Genomic DNA, 13,371 nt, shown 5'->3' on the forward strand with positions numbered 1-13,371 from the left:
GAACAGTTAAGTCTCTCTCTCTCTCTCTTTTTCTCTATCTAGCTACAACACTTTTGGGGATTGGCTTTTGAGAAGCTTCACAGTGAAGGTCACAAATCTAGTGGGTGATGGTTTCTTGTACAAGAAACAAAAAAAAAGTTCATTTCTGGAAATGGAAGATTCGTCTCTCCCTTCTGTTATTCAGTTATGTGTGGTGCCAGGCCAGTCAATATAGTACTAACATGCTTCTAAAAATGGCAAGGCAATTGAAACAATGCCTTTATTGTTCATATGCTGGCACCAATGCTTGAACCATGGTCGAGTGAATCTAAGAGTGTGTTTGATATTGCGGTAGCTATTGTGGTTGAGGTTTGAAAAAAATTGTTTTATAAAAAGTATTTTTAGTTGAGATTGGTTTGAAAAAATAGATGTTTGGTTAAAACTGTGGTTGAAATTGAGGTTGAACAAAAAGTAGTTTAATGTGTTTGGTTAAGAATGCTTTTGAAATTAAGGTTATAAAATAATTTTTAAAAAAATTATATTAATATTTATAGTTTTTAATTTAAATAGTGTTTGGTTAACTATTGCTATTATATCGTGAAATAAATCATACTTTATATAAAAAAAATTTCATTGTTCCATTAAACTATCTACAATTCTATTACAGACAAAATTCATCCAACAAGAACTACAGTTTCCATGATTTTTTGAGCGTGCAATAAAATTAGGTAAATTATTATCAGGAATAAAATTGAGATTACAGTACAAATAAATTTAATTCACCTTAAACTAATTTTTTTAAAAAAATAAAAATTATTGTTCACATTCACATGAATAGTGCGAGTGAAATCAATTAACTGCACTGGTTTTTCAAAAAAAAAAACCTATTAACTAGTTTTTCAAAAAAAAAACTGTTCACTTTAATGAACAGTGCAACAATGAAGGATGCTGTACTGTTTACTAAACAGTGCAGCCATAAGAACCAGGTAGGATCTGTTTTCGTTTTTTTTTTTTGTTATCAAATATTGTTATATCTATATTTTAAGCAAAACACAGACACATCAACATCGACAAACACTCTCCCACCAGTCCAGGAGCAGCAAAGGCAATTAGACATTTATTTGGAGTCCTTGCAGCAAGTTCGTATTTTTGTCTTTATCTAATCCAAACACTAGTTTTTACCTCTCCTCGCTTATTATTTATATGTAAAACATGAAACGAGTCTATCCCTTTTAATTTTTTCGGAGACAAGCATTATATGTGGCATTTATGATGATGATTGATGCAAAACTTGGAGTAAATTGTCTGGAAGGGGTAGTCGCCATTTTATTTATTTATTTATATTAATGAGTTTTTCACTATGACAAATGTTAAAGCACAATTAAGATATTGAAGGAGAATAAAACTAGGAGGATTTGTTAAGTATCAAAGTCATATGTAGTGTTGTAGTATTTCTTATTATAACTTCTATTGATGGGTGCGCCGCGCGGTTGGACGTCACGATCGAGAAGTCGCTACCTAGTTGTTCGATTTAGAATTACTAGGAGACCTGAGTATACTGGTCTTATCAGAAATTTCAAGGGTAAGAGACTTGTTATGGTTAGAAAAAATATTAGCACATTTAGCGTACCTTACCTGAGGTAAATTGAATTGTGTGGTTTATATACAGTTTAAAAGTTTTGATGGGTTCCTTACCGATGCTCTGTCTATGACTTAGAATAAAGATTTACTCCCATGAATAAACCTAACATTTTGATTTTTTTATGGATTCGTATGCCCAAATAAAATCTTATGGGAAAGGTCCGTATAAGTGCCTTGACAAAGTTCACTTATCCTGAAAGATAAATGAGTTCTCTAAAACTTGTATATGGTAGTGAAAAATACTTCCAATTAAAATTGGTTAATATCTAAAATAATCTTGAAAATTTTCTAGTCAACTCTTGGTATTTAAATACCAACCTACTTATAAGTCCAACATTTATACTAGGATGTTAACCATTAATTTTCATGAATTAAGATTTTAGAGTTATTGAAATATTGGTCAAATCCTTATGGAATTTTACAAACTTGGTGTAAATTCCAAAAGATGCAAAGGAAAATCAACATAAGTATTTTTCTAAAACCATGCTAAAAAAATTTTCTCTTATTTTTTGTAAATAAAAATATAATTTTTATAACGATTGGGCCGTATGCAACAAGCAAATATTATCTTTTTTATTTTTAAAAGAATTGTTTTTAGTGCTATGTTTGGCAAAACTATATTTTTGTTCATAACAAAACTATCAAAACAGGCATAAGGACATATTTGCTAAACACGCTCTTAAGCCAAAATTCCTTTTATCAAAATTCCTTAAGTATTTGACCCAATTTTGACCTGACGGGTCAACTCAAAAACACTGATTCAACCATGAACCGAACCAAAAACCAAGATTTAACCTAAAACTAAACTAGAATAGAGATTTAAATCGAAAGAAAATCAAAATTAAAGAAAAACACAAAAAACATAAAATCTTATAATAAAAATAGATCAAACACCAAGGAACACGAAAAGTAATGAAGAACATTCAAACTCAAACTCACCAACGTAAACGCCAAATTAGACCAATTTTTAAGCAATAAAAGACAAGGTTTTATTTGCAATCAAGCATAGAGCAAGAATTAAGTATCTATTTGCTTTGATTATTACTCAAACATCATGATTTTTGTCAAAATAGGTTTCAGTTCGAAACTAAAACCCTAAGATTAAAATCCATAAAAACATGTTATTGATGCATGAAAACCCTAGATTATTTACTAGTAATGATATAAGATCTTGTAGAAACCAAAATCAAATCAAAATGAAACCTAAAACTAGCACTCATGACAATATTCTGTGGATGAACATGAATAACACGAATCCAAATTGCTCATAAAACCCAACATACACTCTCAAACCTAAAAAATACATTTTAGGCCTCTAAACCAAGCTCTTTTAGCCCCAACAAACCATACTATCATAAACAAACAGGTTTGAATAAAAAACATTAACAAATAACCTTGAATCATCAGGAACATGTATAAGATTTCAACTTTCAAAACTATAACCCTATTATCAGCCAATAAAACATTATAAATCAATCCAAAATTGACTCTTTAAACACTCAAGACCCAAACTAAACTCAAGAATCAAGAACATGCATTGTTAACCTAGAAAAAATCATTATACACCTACTGCTACCTTTGACAGGTTCCAAAACTACTATACTTCATCAAAACCAAACACACAAACACTTTTTAGACATCCCAGCAACATTAACAACAACTTTAAAACAAGATTAATCAATCAAAACAACATTTTCAATCATCAATCTATATAAATGCTAAAATATAAAATAATGCCAAAAAGATTAAAAAAAACATCATTAATAATTGAAAAAACATGAATGGACAGGCCATATGAACTGTACCCTTGAGTTTTCACATGGTTATACCTTTTTAAGCTTGCTGGCTATAAGCTGCTACTTCCCTTCTCTTTTCCTTCCTTTTTTTCTCTTTCACTTTATATTCTTCTCAAAGCTTGCTAGTCCTTTTATGTTAGGTATTTGAATCTTCATACTAGGATCTTTTTACAGAGTATATCCTCATGTTTTTCTCTCTTCTCTTCCCTTTTATATTTCTTTGATTTCTAGAGGTATTTATATGGTTATTCTTGGTTTTTTTACGGATTCCCTTAAAGATTGATAAAAGCTTAGTTATTTGATCAAAATGAGAGAGTTCTGGTCAAATTTTAACAGCCAGAACCTTGTCCCTTAATGGTTTTTGGGGATGATGGTTTTGCGTAGGTGATTTTCTCTTTCTTGGAGACAAAGACATGTATTTCTCACAATCTGATCTCGGATGAAAGATTTATGGTCCTTGATAAAAACCCTTTAGGAGTTTTTAAGTATGAACACATGAAAATGTTAAGTGATTTTGCACAAATGAGTATCTCAGTCAAGGCTTACTGAGTTGGCCACTTTTGAGGCTTCGCAGAAGAAACTTCAATGTAAACATCATCAAGACCACCTAAACTTGGTAGAGGAGATGCACACCTTTCATTTGGATCTATCATTGCTCCATTTGGATGTCTATAGCTCCACATTCATTCGTTTAAAGGTACCAACTTGATCAGCCCATAATTTAAAAATGTAGTGATGATTGATCAGGGACAAGATGTTGGAGATTTTTATGGAAGAAGTGGGATGTAAACGTCCAATTTCATGGAAATGGAGTGTAGAGGGGATGTTCTTCTTCCATTTTCAAAAAGCCTTGTGCCATTTGGATGTTTAGAACTCCACAATGAGCTCATCGAATGTGCTAACCCGATCATCCAGAACTGTCAAGGAAGGAGATGGACAGTGGGTGAACGACGCGTCTTGGTCTTTGGTTTCCAACTTGTGCATTTGGACCTTTAATTGATCATCAAACTTTCAATTTCTTTCAATTTGGCCCCTGATTTGGTCAATTTTAGCCATTGAAGTCTCGCGCCTTTTACGATTTGGTAATTGGTTTTGAATTTCTTCAATCAAACCCCTAATTGACTATCAAATCTTAATTTTTTTAACAATTAAGCCCTTGATTTGACCAATTAAACTTTCCAAACTTCAATTTTAGTCCTCAAACCTCAATTTCTTCCAATTCACACCTAAACTGACTCAAAAAATTGATTTTCCCTGCAATTAAGTCCCCAATAAAATTAATTAAGCCTTCCAAATCCTCATTGAGTCTTTACTCATTTAAAATTGTATTTATTTACCCAAAATAAAAATATTTTCACTAAATAGGTCTTTTGTCCATTAGAATTAGGTCGCTAATTTTGTCAATCTTGTACATTCTGATTCTCCTACTTTTCCGCTTGTTATTTTGGTCCTTCACCACCAACTTAGGCAATCTTCTAGGCTTTCTTCATTTGTATCTGCTTGTATTTTTGGATTTTATTTTTCTATTTTTTTTAATTTTTTTATGGAGTCAAAAATAAATAACAACAAAGTTTATTACAGAAAATATCTTAATTATCAAACAAATAATCATATTGTATAAGATTTTTATTAAGAATTTGTACTCGTTCTCCCTCGTTGAAAGAGCTAGTAATAGAACTTGAACTTGTAATTTGTGTCTGTTTGGAATTACGGTCCAAATAGAAATTGGTCAAATTTTAATTTTTTTGTTTTAAATTTTTTTTTCGGATCGTTTTGACTTGCCGATATTAAAAATTAATTTTAAAAAAATAAAAATAAAACATTATTTAAAAGTATTTTCCAACAAAAAAAAAAAACTTTAAAAAATAACTCTCAGTATATTCTCAAACACCCTCTTCAGCTGAATGAATTTTCCTCGCAAAAAAAGAAATAGAATTGAATAGCTTCCTTAATGTACAATATAACATTCCTTAAAAGTACAATCTGAATACCGTGTCCAAGAAGAAGATGTGATCAAGAAAGTCATTTAAATGCATATATAATACATGGCTTTTTATATTTATTGTCTTTTTTTCCCAAAAGTTTGAGTCGTTGCTTCCTTCGTGGAAGGGTCGATGGCGAGCAAACGCCTTTACGAGGATAGAAAGGAATCTCCCAAATGCTAACCAGCGTACTGCTACGTGTTTCATCCTCATTCAGACTGCTTTCTTGGTTTGTGCTGTGTGCCTTTTGAGTTAAGGTTAATTTATTCATGGACCTCTCTTTCTTTTACAGTCTCCTCTAACTTGCTTCTTGTAGTTTATCCTGTAGTATCAAAAGCTAATTATATAATTTATTCGTTTTTTATATTCAAGAATACTTTCTTTCATGATCCAGATTTCCACCATATCCATTTCTCTTTTCTTTTCTCTGCGAAGAGAAATGAGAAGAGAGCACGAAATTATCTAAAGAACTATATTATTACAAAAGAACAGTAGCTAAAAGACCCACAGCGTGGCCATGGCGTGTTCCAAGGAAAAAGGATTCAATAAGAGATATGGTAGCTTTACATATGGTGAATTTAACTTTAGTCTTTTTTATATATATTTATAAAAGGATGCTGATCGATGAAATAGAAAAATCATGAACTGTTTTTCCTTCCTTTCTTGCAAATGAAATGAGGCATAATTGTTGATTATTCCAATATCTGAAAAAAAGATTTATTATTACAAGCACTTGCCAGGTAAAGAGAAACAAAAAGGTAAACGAAAAGGTAAATAAATGCATAAAAAGGAAAAGCTCTAGTCAAGGAGCTGTTTTGCAACTGTCATGGGATTGTCTTGCAGCTATCAAGGGATTATGAGATGCTCCTTTCCTTTCTTGATTATTTCCATTATTGGCACAATCTTCTTGACTGGATACGTGGGAGTGATATCTACTTAATTACACCCTCCCTCGAATTGAATGAGTGGGAAGACATGTCGAGTTTGTTTTGAAACCATGAAACCAAAATGAACTGAACATGAAGAGCTCCTCATGTTACATGTTCTCGCAGAAACTGGTAATGAACTTCTACATGCACAGTATTGGGTTGGCAACAAGAGAGTTAGTGTTGATATTATCACAAAACATGGTAGAAGGATTAGCCAAGAACACACCTAGATCACAAAGTAAAGATTGTTTCCAGCATAAGTCTGCTTGACAACAAGAAGTGCTCGATATTTAGCTTTAGTAGTGGAGCATGAAACAATTGATTGCTTTTTAGAGCACCATGATATGAGGCTAGGACCAAAGAAATAAAAAACCAATTGTTATAGAATGACAATCATCTAGTGACCCAGCTGCCCAATTCGAATTAAAGAATGCATTACGAGGGAAAAAAAGATACTAGGCGAAGATAGGTTGTAAAGGGGTTTGTGTGTTGGCAGGTGAAGTTATTATATGTTGCTGTTATTTGGAAGATCATTACGGGGTAGAATCCATTGAAGAACAATAGGATCCCTCGGAGATGATGATGGACCTTAAGAAGCACAACTTGTAAAGGGGAATAATATTTCATCAAATATAACAGGCAGAAAGTGGCAATCCATCATGTTCGACATAGAGCATAGCATAACATGTTTGGTTGGCCTTGTCTTACCCATATTTACCAACTGCTATGGATTGGCTTCCACCTAATTTGGTCTAAGTACAACACCAAAACGATAATAGGACATTGACACTAACATTGCCAAAAATGGGGTGTCTTAATCATACTGAAAATACACCAACTCCATGGATCAGACAAAACTGAATAGAAAACGAAAAATATATATATCAGGTCAGATTTCTTGGAGGTCATTTCAAAGCGAAGTTTGTTTCTGCTGTCAAGGGAACAAAATCTGCTAGGAAACTGATGGCGTGAGTGGTGTATGGACTGGAAAGATTTTATGGTGTCTAAAACTCTTCCCCTCGGCAGAATCAACGTTAAATGTTAGTGGCATCATCTTTGAAACATGCTTCTGGTAGCCTAAAGCTTAAGCAAAACATGGCCTGCATGATTAATCAGAAGTCATAAAAAAAGATCACAAAGCACCCTTATGCACACGAGTAAAAGTCTCCCTGTCTCAAACACATACTTCTGCTTTAAACCTGTCATAAATAAGCAATTAAGTTCACGGTGGATGATAATTGGTACCTTATTTGGAGCGACATCCCTAACCCTGTGAAATATTGGCTCTTGTATGTGAGCATTCAAGGCAGACTCTGCCTCCTGCAAAAAGGTTGAATATATGCAAAAATTTGATTAAATTATAGAAGGAAATATGATGATACGAGGTTAAAATTCACAACAAAAAAAGAAGACAACAAAATATCTCAGCTGAAAAAGCTTACCGAAACTATCAATTCTTGGGTTTGATTTGATCGCATGAAGCAATAGCAGTGAATCAAGGGAAGAGTTCCTTTCCAATCCTTCCTCTGAATACGCCCCTTGAATGCATCTAAGGAGAAAATTATTTTATGTTAACAATTATGATGCGCACCCCTCCCCCCAGCCAAATTATTTATTAGCCATAATAACACTATCCCAAAAAATAGACATCTGGAATCACATTTGAACACTCAGAATATTGGTGGAGAGAAAAGACTGAAAAATACTGCATATACCAAGAAAATGTAGGGCAGAAGCAGGAAGGTTCATGACTATATGATCAACATGCTCCCAAGGCTTAGTATTGGGAAGCTCCAGGGCTCTCATCCTCTTTTTTTTGCCTCCCTTTCTCCTAAAAGCATCCATTGCACCATCACCATTGATGCTTCCATTTTCTACTCAAAAGATGAACAAGAGTTTAGTCATACAAGCCAAATGAATGACAAGATTGTTATAAATGCACCTAAATCCATTATTCAAGATGCTAACATGTTTTGCATTAACCCTGAATTTGGCGCTTATGATACCTTCCAAGCAACAATCCGAAGGTCTTTTAGTTGCAGCTACAGAAGTGTGTATATTTCTATTCGAATCTTGTGCACCCTCCACATTACCTGGAACAGTAACAGGTGCTTCCTCTGCTTCAACTGCATGACAAAACAAGTAACAGATGGAGCTGCATGCAACAACAAACAGGAGGGGAAATAAACCAACACAAATAATACCTCCCAGTCTTGTATTTTCTACCCTTGATTCCTCATTTTCCTGTACGCTGCAATCCTCACATGCTTTAAGCATTGAAACATTGCATTCTGCATTATTTTCACAAACTGGTGCTTCCATAAGTTGAGAAATAAATTTCCTAGCATCCATATTGAATGCACAAATGCAATCATCAACCTTATTGATTTCTGCATTAATCTTCAAATAGCGAATGCTATCTGGGTTCAAATCATTTGCATAAACAATGCATCCTTTCTGTGCTGCTGGAATAGCGAAAGGACCGATCCCAGCAAACATGTCACAGATGATCTCTCCTCGTTGAAATTGAGAAACCAACCTTATATGTTCATGTTCCAATCTTGAATTCCAGTAAACCAAGCTGTAATCAAGCTTGAACGTTGCCCCATATTGCTTCACTTCCGTGACCATGTCACTTTCTCCTGCTAAAATTTCAAACTTCGGCACCCGAAACTCATTTGTGATAGTTCCAACTTTATTAACAACAGTCTTTATCCTGGGATAATTTTTCTGCACGGTAGATAGAATATATACACCAATTGTTTTAGATTATCCAGACAAAACTATCAGTTAAAAAAAAGGACATCCAAACAGTAAAGCCACCCAACCAACAAAAACTAAAATGAGGAAATTCCAGTTAAGATGCTTTAAGAAAATTGAAATAAAAAGGCACATGCTGTACATGGTTATTGTGAAATAAAAAGAACCATTTTGAATAATATTTCAGGAAGAAATAGCAAATCATCTATGTTTAAAGAAAACAACTAGTCCTTGAAAAACAAAGTTAAGAAAAATGAAGTATGCGTGAAGTAAAAACTTACATCATAAATAACCTTAGCAATAACATCCTTGTAGGGAAGCAGTTCATCATGTATATTTAGATGGGCAATTTGACCTGCAGGCATAATAAAAAATAGCAACTCACTCATCCTTGGTGAGGTTCCTCATGTTAAGCATTAACAATCCATCATGTAACAATGTCTTGGAATCAATGTCAACCTTGAACAGCTAACAAAGTATACAAACAACTCAGGCTTGTTTAGAAAGCTGAAAAAAGGAAGGATGGCAACAAAAACAGAATACTTACCTATTGTTTCAAAAGATGAAGGCACCTCCACTCCAGGAGGCAGAATCTGCTTCAATACATGATCTGGAATCAAAGATAAGCACCAGTCAGTGAGTCTTTCCATTTGTCAATAGACATTGAAACACACCAAATTGTTTTTTTCTTTTTTCCAATATTTGAACAAGTTCAATCTGAAATAGTAGATGAACAATTAGGAAATGACCTGCACTCCAATAGGAATATCCGAGTGTCAACGAATAAGGAATTACTTGAATCTCACATAATTTCTTCAATTCATCAAGCTTCTGAGGTGATATCTCAGATAAATCTGTAACACATCAATTGCAAGTAAAGCACACTCACAATCAATAAAAATAAAATACAAACAATATGTTAAAATCAATCAGTGAATAACTTACCATGACTTTGAACTCTATCGGACAATATCACATAACGATTCTTTTGGCAAGTTGGATCTTCAGTAATAGGTTTGATTCTGGGCTTGTCAAGCAAATATCTGCAACCAACAAAAACCCGATATTAATAAATTTGATATTAAAAAAAAATTAGTAGACTAAAAAGAGTAGTTGTGGTAGTACCCGTTTAAAATGCTAGTGGCGGCTTTGCAAAGCTGACAAGGGATTCTAAGTGCCCATAATTTCAAATCAACATCAAATTTGCTTTCATCCAACATTTCTGGGCCACACAAAATTTCTTTCTTTTCTTAATAAAATTATAAACAGCTTAAAAACAAGAACAACAACAAAAGGAGAGAGAAATGAAAACTGAAACCCCCTCGCCTTGACCTTTACTTGAGGCCTGAGGGTTTTGATTAAGGCTAGAAGCTAATGTTATAGGAACCAAACCAGACAGTGAACTGGCAAAGGTGCCAGGTGACCGATTCACTGGTTGACCTGGCAGTTCACTGTCGGTTCAGTGCACCTGTACAAACTGTGGATTTTCCTTCATTTCCAGCACCTAATGCTTTGTGAGAACTTGAAAAGAAAAAAAAAAGGAATAGTACCTAAAATCAAACAACTAAATTTTAAACAAGTCTTCAAACATCCAAATCCTTATATCAATATCCCAAACATTCAAATTTTTAAAATTCAACTATGAAGCATGCAAATAACAGAATAAGCAAAATGCTAACACAAGCATGAGCAAAGAAAAACAAAAGAAGCCTACAAGGACAAAACAACACTTGAGCAAGAGTACCCCAACAAGGAAACCACTAGACATGGAAAAAAAAACTAAAAGAATCAACAAGCCTCACAAAAGTAGATGATGTACCACAAAACAGAACAGAAGAGGCTGTAAAATAATCCTATGAAGCATGCAAAAGAGGCCATCAAGAAATTGATGAAACCAAGAGAACTTAGCGGGCAAATAAGACCCAACTAGTTTGATGGCAATATAACGATATAATTGCCAATATAAGGCACAAGACAAAGAAAATGCAGCAGGCATCACAATCCAAGCATTAGCTTATTAGAAATCCAAGACAAAACCAGCAAGATAGAGATAGTGAATAATCCGTTCCCACATGCTGCAAGAATTTCCAATGGACTATTCTTACATGAACTATTTCAGCCGAGATTGAAACCATCTCAACAATGTAAGTCGAAAGAGCACACAAAAAGCTCACAAAATGATTCCTTAGGACTCCACTGTATGCTAAATACTACAATCATACTGTCCATAATGATATAACGTTTTCTAGTTCACTATTTTCCCCATTGAAAATGGGATTTCCTTATAACTTTCAGCCAATTATAAAACTGTTAAAACCCATATCACCAAAGATCAAGTTAAATATATAAATAATAGTGCTAAGAGCTGAGACCGACTCTACTTTCAAATTTCAACGTTATAAACATTCCCAATTTTCTACTAATTTCACTCTATATATATAGATTCAGAACAAGCAAAACAATTAGTAATTGCCCAGCTAATGAATAGAGAAGAGATTAAAAGAAAAGGCTTGGCTAGCAGTAGTACCCTCGGCTATGCAAGAAGAAGAAGAAAATCTTCTTCAAGGATTTTCCTTGGTACCTGGGCTTGGCAAAGTAATTAGTGCGCGTTTGTATTTTCAATTGTGATTTTCGAAGAAGAAAGAGGGGAGGAAATCAGGATGCGCCGGCAACACAACTTGCAGAACAAAATCAAAGAAGAAAGAAGGGTCCGTCTCAGTGGAACTTGAACTGAGGAGGAGAAATTAGGTATTTGCGATTCGGGATCCTTAAAACGACGTCGTTTCTTCAATGAGAAAAGATTTAACTTATCCCTCAGAGTTTTATCCTATACTTTTTTATTCATAATAGTATCTGTGTGTTTTATTATTTCGATGTTGTGGAAGCAGAGACCTTTACATGGTGGATGGCAGTATTCATGAAGAGTTGAGATTACCTTACAACCATGGTTTTTAAACTCGATCCGGCAGTCAGCCCCTAAAAATGACAGATTGGCGTTCTGGTTCTAGAATTCCTAAGATGTTTTAACACTCCAAAGGATTCAATACACAACTTTTACAAATTGTAGAGCAAAGCCAATGTTGTGCGGATGGAAGCTAACAACGACCCTGCTTGTGCAGCTGTTCCAAAAAAATAAAAAAATCTTGCAGGCATTATAAACCAACTAATGAGTTGAATTGATCAATCAAATTGATTCATAATAATTTAATTTAATTTAATCAGTACCTTTGCGTTAAATTATTAATGTTTCCTTCACCTTGGTGTTCGTCAAAATGAAAGATGAGGTGCTAATAAAGATTTCAAAAAAGAAAAGAAAAAAACAGATTGTTGCTTGCGAGGAGAATATTCGCAAGCAAATCAAATGGTTTTGGGTTTTTCAATTGACGCAGCATAACAGTTCTCACGCTGCAGGCAAACATGCCATCAGAGTGTGCTAATTCGACACCCATTGGCCATGACATTAATCCAAGAACACAGTATATCTCCTAATCCAATGCTCTCTAATTTGGTAATGCCATGATTAAGGCCTGAAAACCAACAAAAAAAAAACATGGAAAGTAATGAGAAAAGCCCTTACGCTTTGTCAGGACTGCGAGCAACGGTGAGATAATCCAAGCTTGCCTTGAAATCTTTTCGCGTGGCTTGGGAAGAAGAGATTTCTTCTGCGCTTCTTTGCAACTGGTATGGTTTCAGTTGAAGGATTTGAACTAGGTTAAAAAAAGGATTGGCAGGAAGGAGAGATTAGGTTTTCTTTTTAATTGATTGTTGAAAACGGTGATTTTTTCCTTAGAAAAAAAATTTAACAAGTGTCTTTGGACAAAAAGTTAACCTTTTTGTAGTTGCTAATATAATAGTCACTTGAGACTTACATGATTATTAATTATAAAATTTATGTAATTAGTCGAGATATATGTAATCTTATCCGGACACTCATGTTAATAAAAAAACAAAAACTATCCGAGGTTTATGACCGGGTTTTTCAAAATCAAAATCTTAATTGGTTTTTGCTTTAACCCAAGTCTTGGGTTGATCTACTGGCCGGACTGGGTTTTAAACCTATAACTAAAAGCTTAGGAATCTAGCATTGAACACTGCCGTGAGGATTTTATTTTAATGTTATCCTCAATTGTTTTTAAATTACAGTCTTTTATACTCAATTTGATGAACAATTTGTAAAAATTGATAAATAATGGACAAAATTCAAAAAAATGAACAAAAATATGAAACAAGGAGAAACTCATGACCAATTTAAAATTGAGGTTAAAAGTTATTTTTGCCTTTATA

General features: G+C 33.7%; 1 protein-coding gene across 7 annotated transcripts; it reads right to left on the reverse strand.

Moving 5' to 3' along the window:
* Positions 1-6,930: 6,930 nt before the first annotated feature.
* On the reverse strand, positions 6,931-12,865 carry LOC18107635 (tRNA (guanine(37)-N1)-methyltransferase 2). Of its 7 annotated transcripts, XM_024589663.2 has the most exons (13): positions 12,665-12,865; positions 12,023-12,206; positions 10,213-10,309; positions 10,033-10,130; positions 9,837-9,941; positions 9,635-9,697; positions 9,369-9,442; positions 8,532-9,057; positions 8,334-8,453; positions 8,043-8,201; positions 7,770-7,876; positions 7,573-7,647; positions 6,931-7,427 (listed from the first exon to the last, which is right to left on the reverse strand). In XM_024589663.2, exons 3-13 carry the CDS (start codon positions 10,305-10,307, stop codon positions 7,362-7,364), a joined length of 1,488 nt encoding a protein of 495 aa, XP_024445431.1. In that variant the 5' UTR covers positions 10,308-10,309; positions 12,023-12,206; positions 12,665-12,865; the 3' UTR covers positions 6,931-7,361. The 7 variants fall into 7 exon arrangements, 6 of the variants coding, with proteins under 6 accessions (XP_024445431.1, XP_024445426.1, XP_024445429.1 ...); XM_024589658.2 differs by lacking the exon at positions 12,023-12,206 and having other exon boundaries at positions 12,665-12,864; XM_024589661.2 differs by lacking the exons at positions 12,023-12,206; positions 12,665-12,865 and adding an exon at positions 11,669-11,921.
* Positions 12,866-13,371: the final 506 nt, after the last annotated feature.

This window comes from Populus trichocarpa, chromosome 18 (genome assembly GCF_000002775.5).
Source record: "Populus trichocarpa isolate Nisqually-1 chromosome 18, P.trichocarpa_v4.1, whole genome shotgun sequence".
In the NCBI taxonomy this organism is placed as follows: domain Eukaryota; kingdom Viridiplantae; phylum Streptophyta; class Magnoliopsida; order Malpighiales; family Salicaceae; genus Populus; species Populus trichocarpa.

Coding starts and splice junctions, on each gene's coding strand:
- LOC18107635 (XM_024589663.2), bottom strand. CDS start 10,307: ATGTTGGATGAAAGCAAATTTGATGTTGATTTGAAATTATGGGCACTT. Junction 7,877..8,042: donor TTCTGCCCTACATTTTCTTG/GTATATGCAGTA, acceptor TTTTCTCCTTAG/ATGCATTCAAGGGGCGTATT. Junction 7,648..7,769: donor CCCAAGAATTGATAGTTTCG/GTAAGCTTTTTC, acceptor ACCTTTTTGCAG/GAGGCAGAGTCTGCCTTGAA.